Source organism: Lynx rufus, unplaced genomic scaffold (genome assembly GCF_022079265.1).
Source record: "Lynx rufus isolate CCGP_SWC_20201006 ecotype Redwood Valley unplaced genomic scaffold, mLynRuf1.p SCAF_17, whole genome shotgun sequence".
Classification (NCBI taxonomy): Eukaryota; Metazoa; Chordata; class Mammalia; order Carnivora; family Felidae; genus Lynx; species Lynx rufus.
The window spans coordinates 50429886-50455014 of NW_025814831.1; the positions used below are offsets into that span (position 1 = coordinate 50429886).

A 25129-nucleotide genomic window follows, 5' to 3' on the forward strand; every position below is an offset into this window, starting at 1 on the left:
CCCAGTGTGAGGCTCAATCTCACAAACCTTGAGACCATGACCTGAGCTGAAATCAGGAATCGGACGTTTTGCCCACTGAGCCATCCTGGCACCCCCTTCCACATTTTAAATTACTTTTTAGAAGCTAGGCATCTTTCTGCGTAAGTATTTTGTACATCTCCTTTAGGATACCAAGTTGTTATTTTAGATAACCTGTTCAGACTTTTTCCATCTAACTCTTTAGTAATAATATTAAAGCCAGAATAACTCTGTATCTTGTAGGCACCTAGGCAAGGAATTCATTTGGTGATTTCTAATGAGAAGCTATCTCAAGAATTCTTTTTGGGGGCACCTGGGTGGCTCAGTCGGTTAGGCATCCGACTTCGGCTCGGGTCATGATCTCGCAGTTCACCAGTTCGAGCTCTGCATCGGGCTCTGTGCTGACAGCTCAGAGCCTGGAGCCTGCTTCGGATTCTGTGTCTCCCTCTCTCTCTGTTCCTCCCCTACTTGCACTCTGTCTCTCTTTCTCTCAAAAATAAGTAAAGATTAAAAAAAAATTCTTTTTTTTTTAAAGTTTATTGATTTATTTTGAAAGTGACAGAGACCATGCAAGCAAAGGAGGTGCAGAGAGAGGGAGAGAGAATCCCATGTGGGATCCCATGTGGGGCTCTATCCCATGAACAGCGAGATCATGACCTGAGCTATAACCAAGAGTCTGATGCTCAACTAACCAAGCCACCCAGGTGCCCCTCAGGAATTCTTCTTTATGAAGTCTTATTACCCATAATGTGTGATGCTAAAGTTTTTGAGCACAAATAGGTGAACATCTTGATTCTGAATGTCTCTGTGGAGACAAATGGATCTCTAAAGAGCTCATAAAAATAATTGCAGCCTTCATTATGAATAATATATTGTCTGCCCTAGGTGTATACTTAGATTTCTAAAATTTTTTGGAGAATGTTCATGTCTAATTGGAAGTCCTATCATTAGTCTTATAATTGCCTTCTAGTATGTGCCAATATTTAAAATCCTTGTTTGACTTTATAATTGAAGCTTACTTTTTTTTCCCCTATCTAGATGATTGGTTTTTAAAATCTTCAAGGTTAGGGCACCTGGGTGGCTCAGTCATTTGAGCGTCTGACTTTGGCTCAGGTCACGATCTCACAGTTCGTGGGTTCAAACCCTGTGTTGCGCTCACTGCTGTCAGCACAGACTCCAGTTTGGATTCTCTATCCCTTCTCCCTCTGTCCCTCCTCCATTTGTACTCACTCTCACTCTCTCTCAAAAATAAATAAAACATTAAAAAAATTAAAATGTTCAGGGGTGCCTGGGTGGCTCAGTCGGTTGGGCGTCCGACTTCGGCTCAGGTCATGATCTCACAGTCTGTGAGTTCGAGCCCCACGTTGGGCTCTGTGCTGACAGCTAAGAGCCTGGAGCCTGCTTCGGATTCTGTGTCTCCCTCTCTCTCTGCTCCTCCCCTGATCATGCTCTGTCTCTTTCTGTCTCAAAAATAAGTAAAAACATTAAAAGAAAAAAACATTTAAAAAAATTAAAATCTTCAGGGTTAATTTTACAGCTATGTCTGCATCATTAATAATGATGGCCTGACTTATCTTGAGACTGATCCTGGTAGCTGTTTTGCCACCAGTTAATCACTGGACTCCATGTCCTCGTAATTGGGACTGAAGTTGGTCAGCTAATTAAACAGTCATTTTGAATATTATATACATTTCATTCTCATAAACACACACAAAACCCCTATAGATCAACATTTGTATGTATTTATGTGCTAATCTGTTGACTTAGGATAAAATCTTTTCTTTGACTGTGAATCTTTCTTATATCACAAAAATTATCTTCTGTGATTTCTATTTTCCATTTATTTATTTTTTATAATGCGTGTTTAAGTTTATTTATTTTGAGAAAAAAAGAGAAAGGTGGAGGGGTGGGCAGAGAGAGGGAGACAGAGAATCCCAAGCAGCCTCTGCACTGTCAGCACAGTCAAAACAGAGCCCAATGTAGGACTTGAACTCACAAACTGTGAGATTATTACCTAAGCTGAAACAAAGAGTCTGTCACTTAACCAACTGAACCACCCAGGAGCCCCTCTATTTTCCATTTCTTTTAGATGGTACATGAACTTGAAGATGTTTGTAAAACAATCTGAGTGCAAAAACCTAGGTTTTCATAATTTTTCCAAAATTTTTATGTCATTTTCCTTATACCTTTTTAAAGGAGCTTGCCTTTAAAATTATTTTAGTTTTCATATAAATATCTCCTCTTATACTTCTATTTCGTTGACTTATGTAGTGAGTAATTGAATTACATAATTACGATATAGGCACAACTTGCATAAACATATTTGGAAACATACACTGATTCTTGCTAAGCATACGATTCAATTAGTGGGATCACAAGGGCCCAAATATTGTAGAATGTGGTCCAGTTATTAGCCTTTATTGTCCTGTGAGAATCATTCTTTATGTTATATAGTGGGAGTGATCCACAATGAGAAATGCATTTAACATCAGATCAGTGTATATGTATCAGATCAGTGTATATGTACGTATGTGTACACACACACACAAACATATGAAACAAAAACTTTCATGAAATGCTACTTAACATTTTGTGCTGTGTCTGTTTATATTCTGTTCTGTTTCTTTTAAAAAATGGTGGTGATCCACTAATGGATTATGACAGGCAGTTTGAAAAACACTGAAATAAGGAGTAATTCTAAACACAAGCTAAATGGATTATCACATGAGTAGATGAGAAACTACTTTTTACTCTTAAATCTTTTCTGACTGTGATACTATTGTTTTTTTTTCTTTTTTTGCTGTTTATTTTGAGAGAGAGAAGATGACATGAGTTGGGGAGAGGCAGAGAGAGAGGAGGAGAGAAAGAATCCTGAGTAGGGCACTGTCAGCACAGAGCCCAATGTGGGGCTCAGTCGACATGGGGCTCAATCTCATGAACTGTGAGATCAGGACCCGAACTGAAATCAAGAGTCATTCAACTAAGTCACTTAGGTGCCCCTGATACTGTTGGTTCTTTAAAACATAAAATTGTTTGTAATTACGGTAAAATATACATAACATGAAACTTACCATCTTAACCATTTTAAGTATGCTAAGTATGTTGTTATGGAGCCATTGTGTGACTAGACATTTGGGTAACTTCTGTTCTTTGGCTATTGTAAATAATGCTGCTGTGAATATGGGTACACAGATATCTCCTCAAAAGTCTGCTTTCAGTTCTTTGAAATATATACCCAGAAATGGAATTGCTGAATCAGATGGTAATTCTATTTTTAATTTTTTGAAGAATCACTGTACTTTATCCCATAGCACTATACCATTTTACATCTCCATCAGCCATGCACAAGCATTCCAGTTTCTCCACATCCTCATCAACACTTGATATTGTCTGTATTTTTTAAATGTTTATTAGTTTTTGAGAGAGAGCATGACGGGGAGGGGCACAGAGAGACAGAGACACAGAATCTGAAGCAGGCTCCAGGCTCTGAGCTATCAGCACAGAGCTTGACGTGGGGCTTGAACTCACTAACCATGAGATCATGACCTGAGCTGAAGTCAGACATTTAACCGACTGAGGCACCCAGGTGCCCCTGTAATTTTGGCTTTTTATAATAGCTGTCCTAATGAATGTGAGGTGGGATCTCATTGTGGTTTTGATTTGCATTTCCCTAATGATTAGTAATGGTGAGCATCTATCTCTTCATATGCTTGTTAGTCATTTGTGTATCTTCTTGTGATAAGTACCTATTTAAATCCTTTGCTATTTGGGGGGGGGGTTACATTTTTGTTGTTGTGTTATAGGAGTTCTTTATATATTATGGATATTAGTACTTTATCATATATATCAGATGCAAATATTTTCTTCCATTCTGTAGATTGCCTTTTTGTGATATTGTTTGGCTCAAGTACTCATCCAAATGAAATTTCATTTCATGTTAAGCTTACTTTGGGAAGAGAACCATAAGAAAGAAAGCTAAGCCAGTGTAACTTAAGGCTGTCACATTCCTTAGGGAATAGAAAGCACAATCCTGGAGCAGTTTTAAACCTGTTTTAATCTGAAGTATTTGCTTCAGTCATATACCAAGGAATATTTATTTGTGGACATAGCATTTAAATATTATTCAACTTTTGGGGCGCCTGGGTGGCTCAGTCGGTTAAGCATCCGACTTCGGCTTGGGTCATGATCTCCTAGTTCGTGAGTTCAAGCCCCGTGTCGGGCTCTGTGCTGACAGCTCAGAGCCTGGAGGCTGCTTCACATTCTGTGTCTCCCTCTCTCTCTGCCCCTCCCCTGCTCATGCTCTGTCTCTCTCTCTGTCTCAAAAATAAACATTAAAAAAATTAAAAAAATAAATACTATTAAACTTTTATTTCCCAGAACCAGAATTTATGATAAACAAAATAGAAAAATGACTACATAAGGAGAAATTATGGTATATCACATATAGTTTACTTGAAATTACTTTACAGTAAATTGTTATATTATTGTTATTCGTAGCAGTACTTTAAAGTTCATCTTATAGGTAATATATTTCTTTTTGGTTCTTTTCAAATTTAATCTTTCTGAGGTTGATGACAAACTACTTTCATTTTTTAATTTTTTTCCTCAGATAAATTATAGATTTTTTTCTTAATACATAATTCAATCCTTATGTAAGAGGAACAAGAAAAAAATAATTCATTTCCTGGTTTATAAGTAACTTTGTTATTTTCTAGCATATTCTATGTTTATTCTTCTGTTGGTAAGAACTTATCTGGTCTCACTTCAGAATTGATGTGTTCAAGGCCAAGTAACATTCTTTGCTTCTCTGGTCATTCCTTGGAAATTTAGTCATGGAAAGAATAAAAAGTCTCCTGTCAAGAGAACGTAACCCTTCTTAATTTAATTTAAAGCTTAACAGGAGGACCTATTAGTAATAATTCTAATGAGGCTCATTGGGAAAGAGAAGACAATATTTCGATATGAGACGATTGAGTTTCTTTAGGAAATACCTTTTTACTTTGAAAAACAGAGAAGAGGTGCAAAAATAGTATAGTGTGCTCCCTTCACCTAGGTTCACTAATTCTTAAGATTATGTAACATTTGCTTTGTCACTGGCTTTGTGTTCCTGTGTGTGAGTGTATTATAACATTAAGACCTTGAGATAATCTCTATTAAGAGAAATGTTCTATCTATTGAAAAAGACTACAGGAAATATTTTGCTACATAATTAGTATTCTTTCAGTGCTGCCACATGATTCAAGGACATCCTAAGGAAGATAATGCATTTTTTTTCAAAGCATATAAAGAAAAGGATAGGTTTTAATGAGTTGAATTCTCACCAAATTACTAAAACACTATTTTTATGAAAATGTTGAGAGAACTTTATTATTACAAAAAAAGAATTGATCACATATATTATTTCACACCAAGACTGCATTCCCAGTACAATGAATTAGAAACAAATTTATAATTTATTATAATTTACCTTCAGGCACACAGACATCCATAGTAGATACAGCATTTTTATAGGAATTCAAGAGAATCATGATAAGTATTTCAAGAAGTCTCATAAAGAAAAAACTTACATGGTGTGTAAAATCTCGGGATATACTTATAGACAAGTAAGGAGAATAATGATTATCAAGTAAGCAAGGAATATATTCTTTAGTCAAGTTCATAAGATATGACATCTTTTTAAAAATTTTTATTTTTTATTTTTTAAAATTTACATCCAAATTAGTTAGCACTTAGTGAAACAGTGATTTCAGGAGTAGATTCCTTAATGCCTCTTACCCATTTAGCCCATCCCCCCTCCCACAACCCCTCCAGTAACCATCAGTTTGTTCTCCATATTTATGAGTCTCTTCTGTTTTGTCCCCCTCCCTGTTTTTGTAGTCATATGAAGTCATATGATTTTTGTCTTTCTCTGACTAATTTCACTTAGCGTAATACCCTCCAGTTCCATCCACATAGTTGCAAATGGCAAGATTTCATTCTTTTTGATTGTCAGGTAATACTCCATTGTATATATATGCCACATTTTCTTTATCCATTCATCCATCGATGGACATTTTTGGGCTCTTTCCATTCTTTGGAAACTATTGTTGATAGTGCTGCTATTAACATGGGGGTGCATGTGTCCCTTTGAAACAGCACACCCGTATCCCATGGATAACTGCCTAGTAGTGCAATTGCTGGGTTGTAGGGTAGTTCTATTTTTAGTTTTTTGAGGAACCTCCATACTGTTTTCCAGAGTGGCTGTGCCAGCTTGTATTCCCAATAAGATACTACATCTTAATGAAAGATCATTTCCACTTTATTGCTTAGTTTAGGCATATATTGAAAGGGCATTTCTCTCCTTGACCTCTTTTCCAAAGCACACCAACTTCATTTTATTTCTTAAACTGTGTAATTATCCAGTTTGTTTTAACATTGAGGGGGTCCCCTTCAACTCATGGTCACCAGATTTAGGCAGAAACCAGTGTTTTGCATAGTGTCTGCATCATTGTAGATAGGCAGTGAGTGTAGTGCACAGCAAAAAACATGAACCCTGGAATCGGAATTTCTGGGTTTGAATGCACTCTGCTGTTCATCTTGGGTGAATTACTTAACCTTTCTGTACCTTGGTTTCTTCATTTGTAATATGTATAATCATAGAGCCTGTCTTACAGAGTTGTACCAAAGATTAAGTAAGGTAATGCATAAAAGAGCATGCATAGAGTAAGAACTAAGTAAATGTGTATTGCTGTTATTTGTCTAAACATTTAACAAAATTATAAGTATTTATACAGTAGTCATTCATTCAAATTACCTTTGGATATCTACCATGTAGTATACTAAAAATGAATAGGGGCTCCTGGGTGGCCCAGTTGGTTGAGTGTCTGACTGTTGGTTTCAGCTCTGGCCATGATCTCACTGTTCATGAGTTTGAGCCCTATGTCAAGCTCTGCACTGTCAGCACAGAGCCTGCTTGGGACTTCTTTCTCCCTCTCCTTCTGCCCCTCCCCTGCTTGAGCACACACACTCTGTCTTTTCACTCGCTCTCTCAAAACATAAATAAACATAAAAGTAAATAAAACGTATCCCAGGGTTTAAGGAATTCATGGCTTAGTGAAGAAAATAAACATTAAACAAATAATTACAACAAGTAAATGTAATTAAGTGTCTAAGAAGTAGTACTGTGGAATTGCTGAGGCAGGAGTAACAATGTCTAGGGAAGTAAGAAAAAATTAATATGGGCTCTGGGGATATAGGGATTTTTATCCTACTTTGGTGTGTAATTTATTTTGGGGAGCAATGAGAGGTAAATGCTGAGGAGCTTTTGCAAATTAAGAGTGGCAGTAAATCACAATATGTGTAAATCAAATCATGTTGTGCATGGTAAACTTAGGTAGTGCTGTATGTCAATTATATCTTAATAAAACTGGAAAAAAGAGCCAGTAGAAACCTGACTGCATCCTGTATTGGAGGTCAAATTACTCTAAGGATTATCAGGACATTGACAAAATTGGATATGCGCAAAATTAGATAATAGAACTTCATGAATGTTACATCTCCTGAAGTCAGTCACTACCATAGAAGAGTATCTTTGCTATAAGATGCACTGCTGGCATATTAAAGGAATGAAGGGGAATGATAGTATTTGAGAGTAATTTGTGTATCTCTTAAGTTTTCCTTGTATTACAAAAACCATCTCAAAACTAGCAGCGGTTCTCCTTCCTCAGCAAGGAACTGAAAGGATAGCATCACACACTACCCTCAAATAGTTCAGGGGTAAAATGGTGCACATACCCTCACACAGAATAAGGAAGCATATGTAGCAAAATGTTAAAAGTTGGTTACTCCTATTATACAGGAATTATTTGTATTGTTTTCATAAATTTTTTATAAATTTGATATTATTTTAAGAGAATATAAGGAGGGAGAAAAAGGAAGAGTTTCATAGAGAAGAGGCATTTGAGCTGTCCAGAGGCTAATTTGCCAGGTGGATAAGGAGGAGCAGAGAAACCCTATAGAAAGCCATAGAGATGTGAAAGAGCTTGGCTTATTTGTAAGTAGTTCAGTATGGTAATTTCTGTGTTGCCGTAAGATGTTTAGAATACATTCTTTCAAATGTCTATAGACAGCTTGGGTATTTATTTGATGTTTATTAAATCTCACTGATCTTAATTAAAGTTCAGGAAATGTTTAGCAAATTGGTGAACTAAGATCATGGCAAACAGAGCCACTGCTTTATGTACTTTGATCACTAGGAAATCCTATGCTTTAAATACCCTGAAATATCCTCGAAATATCCTTTTTTTCCTGCTCCTTGACAGCCTTTAATTATAACATGGATATTTAGAAATGACATGGCCATTTATATAGATGAGTTTGAGCAGCCTGAAGACTAAGTAGACTGTAGAAATAGTATCCTCATACACCTAAATAGAAGAGCAGCTCTCATTTTGGTGGACTGTCATTGTTAGAGATAATTTGAAATTTGGATTGACAGAAGCAGTAAGAAAAAAACTGTAATTAAGCATTTTATATCATCAATACCCATATTTACTAAGGAAATGTTTTAGAGTAGAGCTGAGAAGAATCCTTTTGCAAGAAATCTTTAAAGCAGCAAAATAAGTGATTTGGCTAGTAATGTTTCACCTTTAGAAGTCCGAATGACCAAGCCCTGATCCTTTTCCAATTTCTTTGGTATTTTGCCTCTTTTACTTTCATCCTCTCAATTTCTTATTTCTTAATCTAGAAATTAAGGCTTTATTTCTAATGATAGTCTCTTCAAGTATTTATATTGCTGATCTTTTGGTAATAAGACTTCTACATGTATCTCAAAACATGCCACAGATGATTCTGTGTTCTGGAGAATAATTTTTAGGATATATAAATGAAAGGTAATGGACCTAGGAAAGCCTGGCTGGCTCAGTCAGAAGAACATGCAGCTCTTGACCTCAGGGTCATGAGTTTGAGCCCCATGTTGGGTATAGAGATTACTAAAAAATAAATAAACTTAAAAAAGGTAATGACCTAGCACTCAAACAATTTTTATTCAGTTCCTTGCTGAGGAAAGGGGATCATTATTGAATGGTTTTCAGACTGTTCTTGGAATATCAGGAAAATTTATCACAAAATTTCTAGCAAGGTGGTTTAAAATCATGAAATAGGTTTAAATTTTTAAAAATTTTCTGAAGTGATTATAAGTTTTCCGTATTTGTTCTTGCATAAATGTTAATGAGATAGAATATTGGCTTTCATGGTTTCTTGATATTTACTACAGTGGTTGAATTTTATGTTGTAAAAGATACCAGTTGAATCTCAAAGATGCTGTTTGCAGAAAAGTTTATGATGGATTGGGTTGCTTAATTTTGTATACTTGATTATGTTATATAACAAAGATATGCAAGCTTTTAGACATTTCTGAAACATAAGAACTTAATCATTCAAGAATATGAAATAACTTATGTGGTTATCTTATAGTTACTAACAAAAGCAACCTGTAAGCTTCATGTTTTGCATATTTCAAACTATTTTTATGTATCTGGAAAATGTCCAAATGTTTTTCACACTTCTTTTTCTGATTGCTCTGGCAGTAGTACTTTATATGTGTATTATATTTACATATGTAGAAAGAGAGTTGGTTTTGAGAGATCAGGTATGTAATGAAATAAAAGTATAACTGGTTTTATTAAGCATATATTAAGCATATTATTAAGCATATTTAAAATTCATTTAGAGTTAATAATTTTTGTTGCTCTTTCCTCTAACTATAAGAAAAGAAAGAATTGAACAATGCAGGTTTAATATTTGTTTGTTGTTTTTAGCAATTGAAAGCATGTAGTGAAGAGCAGGAAGACAGAGAATGTTTGAACCAAGCTATTACTGCTCTTATGAATCTCCAAGGTAGTATGGACCGAATATACAAGCAGTATTCACCTAGACGCCGACCTGGGTAATTCCAAACTGTTGAAAATATGAATGCTTCTGCATACTTCATTTATAGATCTGATGCCTAATTTTTTAAAAGAAGTCTTATTCGTAATGATAATTGCATTCTTGAAAGTTATACTTTTGTTTTACATTTTTCTTTTGGTCTTTGAGTTTAAAATTGGCATTGTCAGGAGCACCTGGGTGCCTCAGTCACTTGAGCGTCCGGCTCTTGATTTTGGCTCAGGTCATGGTCTCAGGGTCCTGGAATCAAGCCCTGTGATGGGCTCTGCCCTGGGTATGGAACCTGTTTGAGATTCTCTCTCTCTCTCTCTCTCTCTCTCTCTCTCCCTCTCTCCCCCACCTTCTGTCCCCACTCAAACTCTCTCTCCCTGTCTCTCTCTAAAATTAAAAAAAAATTTGATTGGTATTGTCATATTGTTGAGATAGTATATCTTTTAAAATTTTATTAAATATAGTCACTTTTGTATGTTATATAAGAAATTTAGGATTCTTTGTAACTTTAGTTCTTATGGCATTTGGAATGAAATACAGTTTCTGTAGTACTTTTCTTTCACAATAATGAAATTGAGGCATGTGTCTGTTGTGGCAAAGTTAGTAGGAGGAAGTAATGCTGAGCGCAAAATCTATTGTTTGATTATTTAATATTTTTATCACTTGATTTGAGGTAGCTTAAAGAAATTTGGATTGCTTAGTCATTGAAAAAGCTAAATTTATCTTTTTTTTTTTTTTTTTAGGGATCCTATTTGCCCTTTTTATAATCGTCACTTAAGAAGCAAGCATCTGGCTATTAAAAAAATGAATGAAATTCAGAAAAACATAGATGGATGGGAAGGCAAAGATATTGGACAGTGTTGTAATGAATTCATTATGGAAGGTCCATTGACACGAATTGGTGCTAAACATGAACGGCATATTTTCCTCTTTGATGGCTTAATGATTAGCTGTAAGCCCAATCATAGCCAGTCACGCCTTCCAGGTTACAGTAGTGCAGAATACAGATTAAAAGAAAAATTTGTCATGAGGAAAATACAAATATGTGATAAAGAAGATACCTGTGAGTGTAAACATGCTTTTGAAATAGTATCCAAAGATGAAAACAGCATAATATTTGCTGCTAAGTCTGCTGAAGAGAAAAATAATTGGATGGCCGCACTTATTTCTCTTCACTATCGTAGTACACTAGATCGAATGCTAGATTCAGTGTTATTGAAAGAAGAAAATGAGCAGCCATTGAGATTACCAAGCCCTGAAGTGTATCGTTTTGTGGTAAAAGACTCTGAGGAAAACATTGTTTTTGAAGACAACTTGCAAAGTAGAAGTGGAATTCCCATCATTAAAGGAGGAACTGTGGTGAAATTAATTGAAAGGTTAACATATCATATGTATGCAGGTATGTGAAACTCATTACAAATGCTTGCTTACCTGGGTTGTGCCATTTTTGGGGCACCCGAGTGGCTCAGTCTGTTAAGCGTCTGACTCTTGATTTTGACTCAGGTCATGATCTCACAGTTGGTGAGTTCGAGCCCCACATCTGGCTGTGTGCTGACAGAACAGGGCCTGCTTGGGATTCTGTCTCTCCCCCCCGCCTCTCTGTTCCTTCCCTGCTTGTGCTGTCTGTCTCTCTCCAAATAAATAAATAAACTCAAAAAAAAAGTTTGCCACTTGTGATGAGCACCAGTTTTTGTACATAAGTGATGAATCACTAAATTCTACTCCTGAAGCCAATATTACCCTGTATGTTAACTAACTAGAATTTTTTTTAAAAACTTGAAGCAAAAAGAAAAAAATGCTTGAGGCATGGAAAAAAAGGGATTGCTTCTAAAATATAAAAAGAATTCCATAGGATCAAAGGGAATAAATAACTAATTAAATGTCTCTAAAATACAGTATTGTTGGTGCACATGGGGTGGCTTAGTTGGTGAAGCGTCTGACTTGGCTCAGGTCATGATCTCACGGTTCATGGGTTTGAGCCCCACGTCGGGCTCTGCACTGACAGTGCGGAGCCTGCTTGGGATTTTCTCTTTTTCCCTCTCTCTCTCTGCCCATCCCCCACTGTGCTCTCTCTCTTTCTCTCTCTCTCTCTCTCTCTGAAAATAAACTTAAAAATATATATCTATAATATTGTTAACTTCATTAATTATTAAATATTCATAAAAATTGTATGACTCTTAAATTGGAAAACAGTCCTCATTTATCAAGAAATACCATGGGGTGCCTGGGGGGCTCAGTTGGTTAAGTATCCAACTTTGGCTGAGGTCACGATCTTACGGTTTGTGGGTTTCGAGCCCTGCATCGGGCTCTGTTCAGACAGAGCCTGGAGCCTGCTGTGGATTCTGTGTTTCCCTCTCTTTCTGCCCCTCCCCTGCTCGTGCTCTGTCTCTCTCTGTCCCTCAAAAATAATAAACATTAAAAATTGTTTTTAATTAAAAAAAAAAGAAATCCCATAATTGGCAGGAAGACCATGGTGGGAGGAACCAGAATAAAAAGAAAAAGGAAAAGGGGCACCTGGGTGGCTCAGTAGGTTAAGCTTCTGACTTCTGCTGAGGTCATGATCTTATTGTTCAGAGTTCAAGCCCTACATTGGGCTCTTTGCTGACACCTCAGAGCCTGGAACCGGTTTCAGATTCTGTATCTCCCTCTCTGTCTCTGCCCCTCTCCTGCTCTCACGTGTGCACGCTCGCTCTCTCTCTCTCTCTCTCTCTCTCTCTCTCAAAAATAAATTAACATTGAAAAAAAAAAGGAGGAAGTCCTCCAAAATATGCTACTTTGAATTAATGAAACTGAATAAATTGAACATACGTCCCATTTTATACTCTTTATCTTTTCAGATCCCAATTTTGTCCGTACTTTTCTTACTACATACCGTTCATTTTGTAAACCACAGGAATTACTAAGCTTACTGATTGAACGGTAAGAAAAATATTTATTTTACTTAACACTTGATAAAAAGTTAACTACTTTGTTCCTTGCAAAGTGATGGGGACCTAGTATGTGCTCAGCTAGTTTTTGAACATAATATATTTGGCATTAAATTAGTAGTATTACTGTTCTCTTCAAACAATGTGCTGATTGAAATATCTTTTATAACAGAGGTCTCTTCAGATCATAGCAATATTTATAGTGGTAATCAAAAAGACCCAATTTTGAGTATGTATTTAAATGAGTTTTTGGGGGGCAATAAAAACTTCCTTAAAAGAGACTTTTTTACTTGTCACTTTAAAATAGACTTTTTACTAAAGAAAATTTCAAACCGTATAAAAGAGTAAATGGAAGAGTACAGTAAACCCCATTTATTCATCATCCAGCTTCAGTAATTATCAACCCATTTTTCATCTCTTTCCCTACTGACTTCAATACTCTAACCCAGGATTATTTAGAAGTAAATCCTACACAACATATTTCATCTGTAAATATTTTCATTTTCATTTTCCAAAAGATACATACTCTTATTAAAAACATAATTAAAGTCTTATATGTAAAAAAATTAACAGTTCCTTCATTATGATTAGTTTTTTAAAAACTCTAAGTTTTGGATTGAATTTTTCTTCTTTAGATAGTGTCTGGGCTCCAAAGTAATTTTTGTTTCACATATAAAAACCTAATACCAGAATTACATCTTCACCTGTATCATTATGTTGTACTGTGAAACTAAGTTTACCAGACTGAATCAGTGTAATGTGCTATGAAGATCTAGTTAGTTGTATTTCCATGTCCAAAATAAGGAAAGCACATTTCTTAGACTCCTATTTTAGCTATATTTCCTATGATTGGGCAAGGTTTCCTTTTATTTGTTTGTTTTAGCTTTGATTGTTACCTTATCCACTTAAGTGTGTTCTTCAAATATTGTTTAAAATTCAGTTTGGGCCTTCTCTTGTATGTAGTCATTTAAGGAAGTTTTGTCTACTTTAATTTTAACAAAATAAATATTAAGGACAGATTATTAGATATACCAATTCTGTTACATCATTTAAGAAAGTTTTTCTCCTTATAGATTATTTTTATATAGCTTGATCTTTTTAATTGACCTTTTCTGTATTGATCAGTGCTAGTTACCAAACTTGTTTTGATAAAAGTAAGAATATTAAACCTTCCTACTGTATAGCTAAAGAACAATTTCTTACAGTATGTAATACTTCGGGGAAAGTTTATCAGTAATTGCACTTTTCACATAAATGATAAGAAAGAAAGTTGCTTAAATAAAATATTTTTTCTGTTGTATTTTAAATCCTTTTCATTTGTATATGAAACAAAAAATTTCTCTCATTTTGCTTCTTTTTTTTCTTAGATTTGAAATTCCAGAGCCAGAACCTACTGAAGCAGATAAATTGGCAGTAGAGAAAGGCGAACAGCCAATCAGTGCAGACCTTAAAAGGTTTCGCAAGGAATATGTCCAACCAGTACAACTTAGGTTTGGCCTGAATATTTTATTTTTTATGTGCTGTTCAATTTTCAATATACAGTTAGCATACCAGGATACCTGTTAAGTAAAAATTATAAAATTTTATGTGAGTGTGCCTACTGTCAACTTTGCTCCTCCTCCTTTGTGATCATTTAGTAATTCTGGGCTATTTTATAGTTTATGATATTTATGGAATCTATAGCTCTTTCCCCATTATTCTCACACAAAACATAGACATTTATTACTTCATCTAAAAAACCATTTCAGGGGCGCCTGGGTGGCGCAGTCGGTTAAGCGTCCGACTTCAGCCAGGTCACGATCTCGCGGTCCATGAGTTCGAGCCCCGCGTCGGGCTCTGGGCTGATGGCTCAGAGCCTGGAGCCTGTTTCCGATTCTGTGTCTCCCTCTCTCTCTGCCCCTCCCCTGTTCGTGCTCTGTCTCTCTCTGTCCCAAAAATAAATAAACGTTGAAAAAAAAAATTTAAAAAACCATTTCAGCAATTTCTAAACATGTTAATTGATAATAGCAGCTGCCAGCTGTTAGGTACTCACTGTGTACCTAAATGCCTTATCGTTTTTATCTCATCCTCATAACACATTTACTACTTTATATATGAAAGAAATTGAAACTTATATGAGGAAATTGAAACTTAGCAAGATAAAGTAATTTAAGATAGGTCATATAAAGAGAACAGCAGGACAGGTTTCAGACTCCATTCTGACTTCTTAAGCCTGTGTTCGTTTTTTATACCACTGAGATTGGAAATTGGAAGCTCCTTTGACTAGCTTTCTTTACAGTCCCTAATTGTACATGATCTAAATATTTTTTTCTTTGTAAATATTAAGATTCCTTGATTATTGCTAACTAATAAATTACAACTTTGGAACTGAGTATATGATTTATTTTCCAGGATAATTGTCACAAATGAATGTAGTTTCAGAGAAATGATAGAGTTCCCAGCTACATGACTCTCAGCCAAAACTTTAAAAAATTTAAGGGGTACCTGGCTGGCTCAGTCAGAGCATGCGACTCTTGATTTTGGGGTTGTGAATTTGAGCTCTGTGTTCGGTAATAATAGTTATTCTATTTTAAATGTTTAAGTGGCTTTAAAAAATATATCCCTATATAATTTGAGCAATAGCTAAGATTAGCTAGGGGAAGCCATCTTGGAAGAGGTAAATCTGAGTGCCCCTAAAGGGTGTATAGGATTTAGGTAGGTAGAAAATGACCATAGGTATTCAAGGTCCTGGGAAATAGTATGAACAAAGGCAAGAAGACAAAAGTGAGAATGGTGTGCAGACGAAATAAGTACGGAAACTGACTCAACAGAAATGAAGACAATGTATTGCAAGAAGTAGTAGGTGGTATTAACTATATGGAATGAATGGGGTGGAATTCAAGATGGCCTTGAAATACAAGCCAGGTTGTTAAAACAGTCCTACAAACATTAAAGAATTTTTACCAATGATGGTAATTTTTATAATGATTGTAACATTTTCTATTGTTGTATTGCAAAATTTTTAACATAAATGAAATTTGAGGGAATTTTACAGTGAGAGTTCATACATCCACCACCTAGATCTACTGTTAATTTTGCTATATTTATTTTATCACACATATATTCATTTATTATTCTTCTTTTGGTCCATTAATCGTCAAATTTAGGAGATGTATTTCAAAGTACACTTCTTAAATACTTCAATTTGTATATCATTAAAAGTGCATTATTTGTTTATTGTACTTTTGCATCTTTTTTTTAAGTTTATTTAAAGAGTGAGTACATGTGCATACACATGCACACACATGAGTGGAAGAGGGGTAGGAGAGAAGAGGAGAGAGAATCCCAAGCGGGCTCTGAGCTGTCAGCACAGAGCCTGACGTGGGGCTTGATTTCATAAACTAAGATTCTGACCTGAGTCAAAATCGAGTTGGTTGCTCAACCAGTTGCCCCCCAGTAGCCCCAAAACAATCACATCTTAAATGTACTTCAGTTGAATTTTAACAAATACATACATCTCTATAATCCAAACTCCTTTCAAGATATAAATGTTCCCATCACCTCAGAAAGTTTCCTCATGCCCATTCTAATCAATTTTTGTCCTCATTGCCCAAAGCAGTATTCATCTTCCTCCATAGATTGGTTTTACCTGTTTTAGAATTTCATATAAACGGATTCTTATGTACTCTTTTGTGTCTGACATTTTTCACTCATCATGCTTCTGAGCATGTTTTTGCTTGTGTCAGTAGTTTCTTCTGTTTTATTGCTAAGGTAGCAATATGAATATACCACAATTTTTTTTTCCCACTGAAGGACACCTGGGTTCTTTTCAGTTTTTTATTACTATGAATAAAGCTGCTATGAACTTCATTTTATAAATCTTTTGTGAATATATTTTTTCATATGTCTTGGGTAAATAACTCAGAGTGGAGTGGCTAGCTTTGTAGAGTATATTTTTGGTTTTAAAAGAAACTGTCAAATCTTTCCCCAAAGTGATTGTTCTTTATTACACTCTTACCACCAATGTATGAGAGTTCCAGTTGCTCCATATCCTCACCAACATTTAGTTATGTCAGTCTTTATATTTTAGCTGAACTGGTGGGGTATAGTGGTATGTCTTTGTAGTTTTAATTTGCATTTTTCTTTTTTTAAATTTTTTTTTACATTTATTAATATTTGAAAGACAGAGCACTAGTGGGGGAGGGGCAGACAGAGAGGGAGATACAGAATCTGAAGCAGGCTTCAGGCTCTAAGCTTTCAGCACAGAGCCTGATGCAGGGCTCGAACTCACGAGCTGTGAGATCATGACCCAATTGGAAGTCAGACGCTTAACTGAGTGAGCCACCCAGGTGCCCCATCTGTTTACATTTTCTTAATAATGTCTTTTGGTCAATGGAAGTTTTTAATTTTGATGAAGTCTAATTATGAGATTTTTTTCCTGTACATGATACTAATTTTAAAATTACATTAGCTGCTGTAGAAATTATGAAGGACAGAAATTGGCAACAGATTGACCTAAGTGTGAACTAGAAGTTAACAGTTTTGTTTCTTTGAAATATTTTCTAAGCCACCGAGTCTACCAGGCACACAGTAACTTAAGATTGTTTTATTATAGATAACATGACAGAGATTGGGAATTTAAAGTTTTTTCTTAGCCTGGGAGAAAAACTAAAGTCGGGTGGGGTTGGGGGGGGGGAGAGAAGCTAACCTACAAATGGTCATTTTTTAAAATAATGAAGAAAAAATTCTAAAGTAATTAATTTACACTATCATTATGTAGTGTTATATTTGTTATATATAATGTTATATTTATACAGATAGATTAAATCTCTGCAAGGTTGTAAAAGTCATTTTTGAGGTACTACAAAACAAAACAGCTCTGTCAGAAATATTTTTATCTTGACATAAAATAAGGAAATGTGGGCATAACTGTAGATAACAGAAGTCTGATAATAGCACTTGAGTTTGGAAACAAATACACTAATCTTATTTGATTTGCCATTTTATGTGAAAAATATATCAATTTAGATCTTTAAAAAAAATCCTTTTCAATTTAAGAATTTAAAATAGTGTTTGTACTGTACAGAAGATGAATTTTCTACATATCTATAAAGAAAAGTTACTTTTCCTAAGCATAAAGAGGTAGTTAAATATGGAAACTACAATTTTTATGCTTATAAATATTTTTAAAGTATAATTTTAAAACAGTAAATTAGTCTTGAGACTGGTTTTCACATCATTGAAGTACTTAAGGTTTTTTTTTTTTTTTTCAACGTTTATTTATTTTTTGGGACAGAGAGAGACAGAGCATGAATGGGGGAGGGGCAGAGAGAGAGGGAGACACAGAATCGGAAACAGGCTCCAGGCTCTGAGCCATCAGCCCAGAGCCTGACACGGGGCTCGAACTCACAGACCGCGAGATCGTGACCTGGCTGAAGTCGGACGCTTAACCGACTGCGCCACCCAGGCGCCCCCTTAAGGTTTTAACTAAATACAAAATAGAGACTCTGAGTGTTATATTGGCCCTTGTATATAAAGTTGTCACTATGATATTAGAGAAGTAGAAGAAGTTTAGGTTTTGCTAAAATGTGTTTCTTTCCATTTTTTTTTTTAGGATCTTAAATGTGTTTCGGCACTGGGTTGAACATCATTTTTATGACTTTGAAAGAGATTTGGAGTTGCTTGAGAGACTAGAATCCTTCATTTCAAGTGTAAGAGGTATATTATTTAAAGGTTTGATTGAATCTTATGTTGCACATGAGTTGATTTTTAAATTTGACTTTTAAATAAGCTAAACTATTTTATGTATTTTAACAGTTGAAATAACATTTGGTATGGTTTATAGACTCTAAGGAACTCACATGTTAGAGCCACTGGAAGTCTGAGAACCTTACCTTTTCAAGGTTTTTAGGAGAATCTTTCTTTAAAAGAAGTTATAAGTCTTCTTTAATAAACATTTAAAATTTTATCTCAAGGTTTCCATTCTTTCAACTAATTTTATCTATTTTCGTGTTCTTCTTAATCTTATTCTTTAGTTTTGAATGGTTAACAGCTTTTCAAAATGATATTTACTTCTGGAAAAGTCTTTGTATATTTTTAGCACCTGAAAGATAGGACTTTCCTATCTGAAGTTTCAGAGCACAGCCCATGAAATTAAATTCTGCACCATGAACATTTAAGCAAATGTATATTATTGAATCAAGATCATTTATCTAACAGTATAAGGCATTAATTAAGAATAGTTTAAACCTAACTTCTCTCCTACTTGTTTTTACTTAAGGGGGATTTTATTTAAAATAGAGACTGTGATTCCTTTGTTTCAGCTTTGAGATGTTTAAGATACATTATCATCATGTGTGCCTTGATACTTGTTTTTGGTAGTAAATTAATTTTTTTATATTATTTTCTTAATGAGGACACTAAATTATATATGATCTAAGAAACTGCTAAAATAATATATGTAGGGGCACCTGGGTGGATTGAGCATCTGACTTTTGATTTTGGCTCGGGTCATGATCCCAGGGTCGTGGGATCCAGTCCAATGTTGGGCTCTGCATTAAGTGTGCAACCTGCTTAAGATTGTCTCTTTCTCCCTCTGTCCCTCTCCCCCACTCACACTCACTCTTTTTCTCTCTCTAAAATAAAAAAATAAAATACGTATATGTATTAGAATAAAGCAAGTAAAGGGTTATGTTAATGTCTAAAGTTGATGTCGTAAGGCCTTTCTGAAGTAAGTTATACCACAGCATAACCAAATAGTGATGAGGGAAAGTTTCTTCTTATAAAAATATTTTAACTAATAAATGGAGAAGGAATGATAGAATTAGAATATTACTATTTTTCAACTCCCTAATAATATTGTAACAAGAGAAGTAACTGGACATTATATGCTGGCTGTTGGAACTATTCGTGCAAGTATTCATGTCAAAAAATTGATCCTATATCGTATCACATCTCTGTGCGTATGATTTACAGAAAAAACAGGGAACAGAGATACCACAAAAACAATTGGAAAAATTCAGACTTGGGAAATACCACAAGGCAGATGATTCCATTTTAACAAGTGAATTGCAAGCAAAAATGAGAGAGAAAAGGAGAGACTGTAAATTGATGAAAAGAGATTTGAGACACTGACTCAGTGCAATTTATAGTTCATGTTCAAACCCTATTTCGAAGAAACCAACTATTAGAAAGCATTTATGAGAGAATCAGGGAAATCTGAGCACTAATTAGATATTTGGTGATATTAAGTTATTGTCATTTTTATATATGATAATGGTATTGTGGTCATTTAAAAAAAGTGTTTAATTTTTTAGATACATACTTAAATACAAATGAAATAATATGATATACTTGTTTCACAATAACATGGGGGGTGGAGGGAGGGCATGAGTGGGGTTAGATGAAACCAAAATTGGCCATGAGTTGATAATTATTGAAGCTGGGTGAAGATCAGAGATTATATAAAGATTTGCAGTCAGTCTGTCAAGTAAAAGGTTTTTTTTTATTTGTACTCTGCAACACAAACATAGGGAAAGCTATGAAGAAGTGGGTAGAGTCAATTGCTAAGATCATCAAGAGGAAGAAACAAGCTCAGGCAAATGGAATAAGCCATAATATTACCTTTGAGAGTCCACCTCCACCAATTGAATGGCATATTAGCAGACCAGGACAGTTTGAAACATTTGATCTTATGACACTTCATCCAATAGAAATTGCACGTCAGCTGACACTTTTGGAATCTGATCTCTACAGGTAAACAATTAATGTTCATTTGCTGCTCTGTTTTCAAGAATCTTAAACATACCTCTGTCTATTTTCAGAACATTTTGCAAATTATTTATGAATGCTTAAAAATGCCTCATGTCGGGGTGCCTGGGTGGCTCAGTCGGTTGAGCATCCGACTTCAGCTTAGGTCATGATCTCACGGTTCATGGGTTCGAGCCCCGCGTCAGGCTCTGTGCTGATGGCTCAGGGCCTGAAGCCTGCTTCAGAGTCTGTGTCTCCCTCTCTCTCTGCCCCTCCCCTGCTCACACTCTGTCTCTCTCTCAAAAATAAATAAATATTAAAAGAAATTTTTAAAAAAAAATCCCTCATGTCTTCTTGTGGGCTTGGAGGAAAGCTCACAGCACAGTTTTTAACTACAATTTTTTTCTATAGGTAAAAGTCTTATTGCTGTTTAGGCCTAAATCCTTCACTAGAGTAGTGGTGGAGAGAAACTATGCAGCAGAATAGCAACACTTTCAAGGCAGTCACCCAGCTTCTGCTCCTAATACTTTCTCAGATTGCTTTAGTTGGAGTTGGTTCAGCTAAATCAGTCAGTATGGATCGGTAGACTCTTAAAGGCAGCTGAGTAAATAGAATGTTGAGTGAGACAAGCTTTATTTTCTTTTTTCAGGTTCTACATAATCAAAATTTCAATTTGGAGTTTGAGTTAGGTTTGCTAGGCAATTGAATAACAAAATTTTTAGAAGAATAAAGATTCCATTATTTTTTGAAAGGAGTCTTAAGTACTTCAGCTGTTTGAAGTCAGTATTAACTTTAAGGCGTCTGGGTGGTTCAGTTGGTTAAACATCTGACTTCAGCTCAGGTTATGATCTCACGCCCAGCTTGTGAGTTCGAGCCCCATGTTGGGCTCTGCTGTCAACACAGAGCCCACTTCAGATCCTCTGTCCTCCCTCTGCCCCTCTATTTAAGTTAAAAATTCATATTAACTTTAAAGAAAAGTTATTAGGTGTGATGATGACCCATGCTTAAAACTTCTGAACCACTTTCTTTCATTTGTGAAATTCATTAGAAATGTGCTTGGCTGTTTACTTTGATCTGTATCCCATCATCTGTCTTTACTTGTAAAACACTTCCTGCCATTACCCTGTATCCATGCAGATCACCCATTCACAACCTAACCTTTACAGTTTCATGGTTTCATCACTTCCAATGTCATTCTCCACTCCAAATCAAAACACCCCTCGTGGTCATATTCCATATCTTGTTATCACTCCAAATCATTCTTATTTCAAAATTACTAATTCAAGCAGCTTCTAACTATAGTCTTCTCTCCTTTCAGCTCGCTTTTATCAGCTTCTTCCTCTACCATCTTTTTTTAAACCACTGTCCCTTTCCCATTACATTAGCCCTATTCTGTCTTCTTCCTAATTTAAGCTTTCTTCTTTCATTTACAACCCAGGCTCCTATGAAGAGTACAGGCCTTGCAGGTAACTGCCTCCTCCCCCAACTCTGTCAAAAAATGACCTCCCACCACTGTCATTCCATCAAAAACTTTTCTGCATTTCGGAATCCCTTCCAAAATACAAATACCTTTAAGAAGTTATCCTGACTGGCAGCCACTTTTTTAAAGGGAAAAGCAAGAATATACAAAATTTAGTGCTAATGGAGAATGTAGGAAGGCAGCAGAGATAAAAACTTTTCCTTCTTTAGAATTGGGCTTCTGGTTCGCCCTGGCCGTGCCATTCAGAATTTAGCACACACATCAGAAGTTGTCAACATCTGATTCAGAGTATTGTGTTGTATTTTAAGTAATTTGGAGTTCAGGTTGTTTTTTGCTTTTGTAAAGGTAGGAATGAGGGACTTGTTATATGAGATTAAAAAGCAAATAGTATTGTATCAAGTTTTTCCTCATAAAGTAACTGTTACATGAGTGGACATCAGAAACAAAACAAAAACACTTAGCTCTATGTGGACCTGCCTTCAGAACACAGAAAATAGGTTTGTTAAGTGATATGTGTATTATGGATTAAGACTAACATGTAAAACGTTGACACTGTAAACTGAATTTCTGGTGAAATAATAGAACCACATAAGAAAACTTATTTTAAAAACTGTTAGCAAGTATCCATGTATACTTGAATCTACTGATTAAAAACCTTTTTTTAATTAATAGCCACGTCTGTAGGACATTGATGGGTATGCCACTGGTCAATTTTTTAAATATGTAATCCTGACTGACTGTATACAATGATTTAATCTGCTTTTATGTCTGGTTTTTTAATGAAGTAGTTCAGGTATTTAAAAAAATGTAGAAAATTACATAAGGAGGGCTCATGAACAACAAAAGCATTACAAAAATGAAATCCTTACACTAATTCCTCTCAATTCCATTCCTCTTCTTTCTCCCAATAACCACTATCCTTTATTTGGTGTTTATTGTTCTTATGTATGTCTTTATAATTTATATACATACACACATTGATCAACAGTATATAATATTGTTTTGCAGATTTAAAATAGTTTATACTTATGTATCATTCTGCAACATATTTTGCACTTAAATTGTTTCTGGTATTCAAGTTGATGAATATAGCTCTAGTTTGCTTATTCTAATTACTGTGTGATATTCCATTATATGAATGCTCCATAATTTATCTAGTCTCTTGATAATGAACCTCTAGGTTGTTTGTGATTTTTCACTCTTGGAAATAATGACTGCTTCACTGAATATTCTTACTCATGTTTTCTTATAACCTGGTGTATCTAGAATATATACCTAGATAGAATTGTGGGGTAATTGAATATGTATATCTTCAGTATTTTGAGAAATTGCTAAATTTATTTACAAGGTGATTGTTATAGTTTTCACTTGCACATTAGTGTTGGAAAGGTGCTGTTTTTTTCACATCTTTACCCATTTGGTATCATTAGACTTTTGTTAGTCTGACAGGAGTGAAATGGCATTTTGTTGTGGTTTAATGTTCTTCTCCCTGAATAAGAGATAAAATATTTTTTCATGTTTATGTGACTATTTGGGTCCAGTCCTCTGTGATTTAAACCTGTTTATATGTTTGTCCATCTATCTTTTGGGTTGTCTTTTCCTTACTAAGTTTTAAGAGATCTTTAAATAATTTTGATACTAATCATTTGTAAGTTAAGTTGGATTGATTTTTGGTTCCACAGGAAAGTCCAGCCTTCTGAACTTGTAGGGAGTGTGTGGACCAAAGAAGATAAAGAAATAAATTCTCCAAATTTATTAAAAATGATTCGCCATACCACAAATCTCACCCTCTGGTTTGAAAAGTGAGTGTTTACTTATTCTGTCTTATTACTTCTTAATAATCATAATAGAAGTCATCTATAAGCTTAAATTCTGGCTAAAAATACATTTCTTCTTTTCTACATGAGGTGAGGAAATTGCATAATTGCATTTTAAGCCATGATTTTTTTTATTTTTATTTTTTTGGTTAGGTGCATTGTGGAAGCAGAAAATTTTGAGGAACGGGTGGCAGTACTAAGTAGAATTATAGAAATTCTGCAAGTTTTTCAAGATTTGAATAATTTCAATGGTGTATTGGAGATAGTCAGTGCAGTAAATTCAGTGTCAGTGTACAGACTAGACCATACTTTTGAGGTAAGTTTTAGGCTTAAATATTTTATCTTTTTTGGGGGGGAGATACAATTGATGTAAAAGACACTGGTTCTACCACCAGTAGTTTTGAATGAATCCTTTATAAATCATCTTATTCCCTTAAATATATCAGTATACACTGGTAAGCCTAGGATTCTTCAAGGAATGTATGACTTGAGACTCTGTTTAATATGCTACTTAAATGTAATGAAGTTCCAAACGGATTTTTCCAGTGACACATTGATTGTTTCAAATAAATGACAAGCATTTTAAATATAAGTATACAAATTACTTCAATTACCTTTAGTTTAATGTATACAGTCAAAGAAAGAGGAACATGGAGAGAAGTCTTTCCAAAACTTAAAATTTGGTTTTTTTAATTATATATAAGAGTACATGTTTAGTGTTTGTTATAGAAAATTCAGAAGATACAGAAAGTATATGTTAAAAAACACATACTCTTGGATCCAGAAATAAAAGTGCCAGACTGTATGGTTAATGTACAAAGATGTAGTTTCTGCAGCGTTAATTGTAGTAGCAGAAAACCACTAGTGGTAGTACTACTACTAGTAGTAGAAACAACCTGTATGTCCATAAATAGAATGACTTGAATACATTGTTCTACACCAACAGTGTAGAATACTATTCAGCTATAGAAAAAAAGTGAGTAGGATCTGTGTATTGTATTAAAATAATATTTGTAATATTATAGGGGAAAAACTTTTGAACAATGAGTATAATACGATTTCATTTTTATGTAACAAAACAGAGCAAACCCTAAACATGTTAATGGAATTGCATGAGCATTGAGAAGAGTATGGAAAGATACATACTCTTTTCTTAACATTGGTTCTTTCAGTTGGTTATGATTAGAGGGGAGTGGAAGGCAAACTGCTTTCGTATATGTATTTTTCTATTTGGGTGTTTGCAT

General features: G+C 34.9%; 1 protein-coding gene across 2 annotated transcripts in view; it reads left to right on the forward strand.

Moving 5' to 3' along the window:
- Nucleotides 1–25129, forward strand: part of SOS2 (SOS Ras/Rho guanine nucleotide exchange factor 2) — an 89279-nt gene that overhangs the window by 43772 nt on the left and 20378 nt on the right. For both annotated transcript variants that reach the window (XM_047079703.1, XM_047079702.1), the window contains exons 9-16: nucleotides 9816–9943; nucleotides 10677–11332; nucleotides 12771–12852; nucleotides 14228–14350; nucleotides 18454–18557; nucleotides 20372–20594; nucleotides 23751–23870; nucleotides 24039–24201. In XM_047079703.1, the coding sequence (XP_046935659.1) occupies nucleotides 9816–9943; nucleotides 10677–11332; nucleotides 12771–12852; nucleotides 14228–14350; nucleotides 18454–18557; nucleotides 20372–20594; nucleotides 23751–23870; nucleotides 24039–24201 (1599 nt within the window). The remainder of the gene's footprint in view (nucleotides 1–9815; nucleotides 9944–10676; nucleotides 11333–12770; nucleotides 12853–14227; nucleotides 14351–18453; nucleotides 18558–20371; nucleotides 20595–23750; nucleotides 23871–24038; nucleotides 24202–25129) is intronic.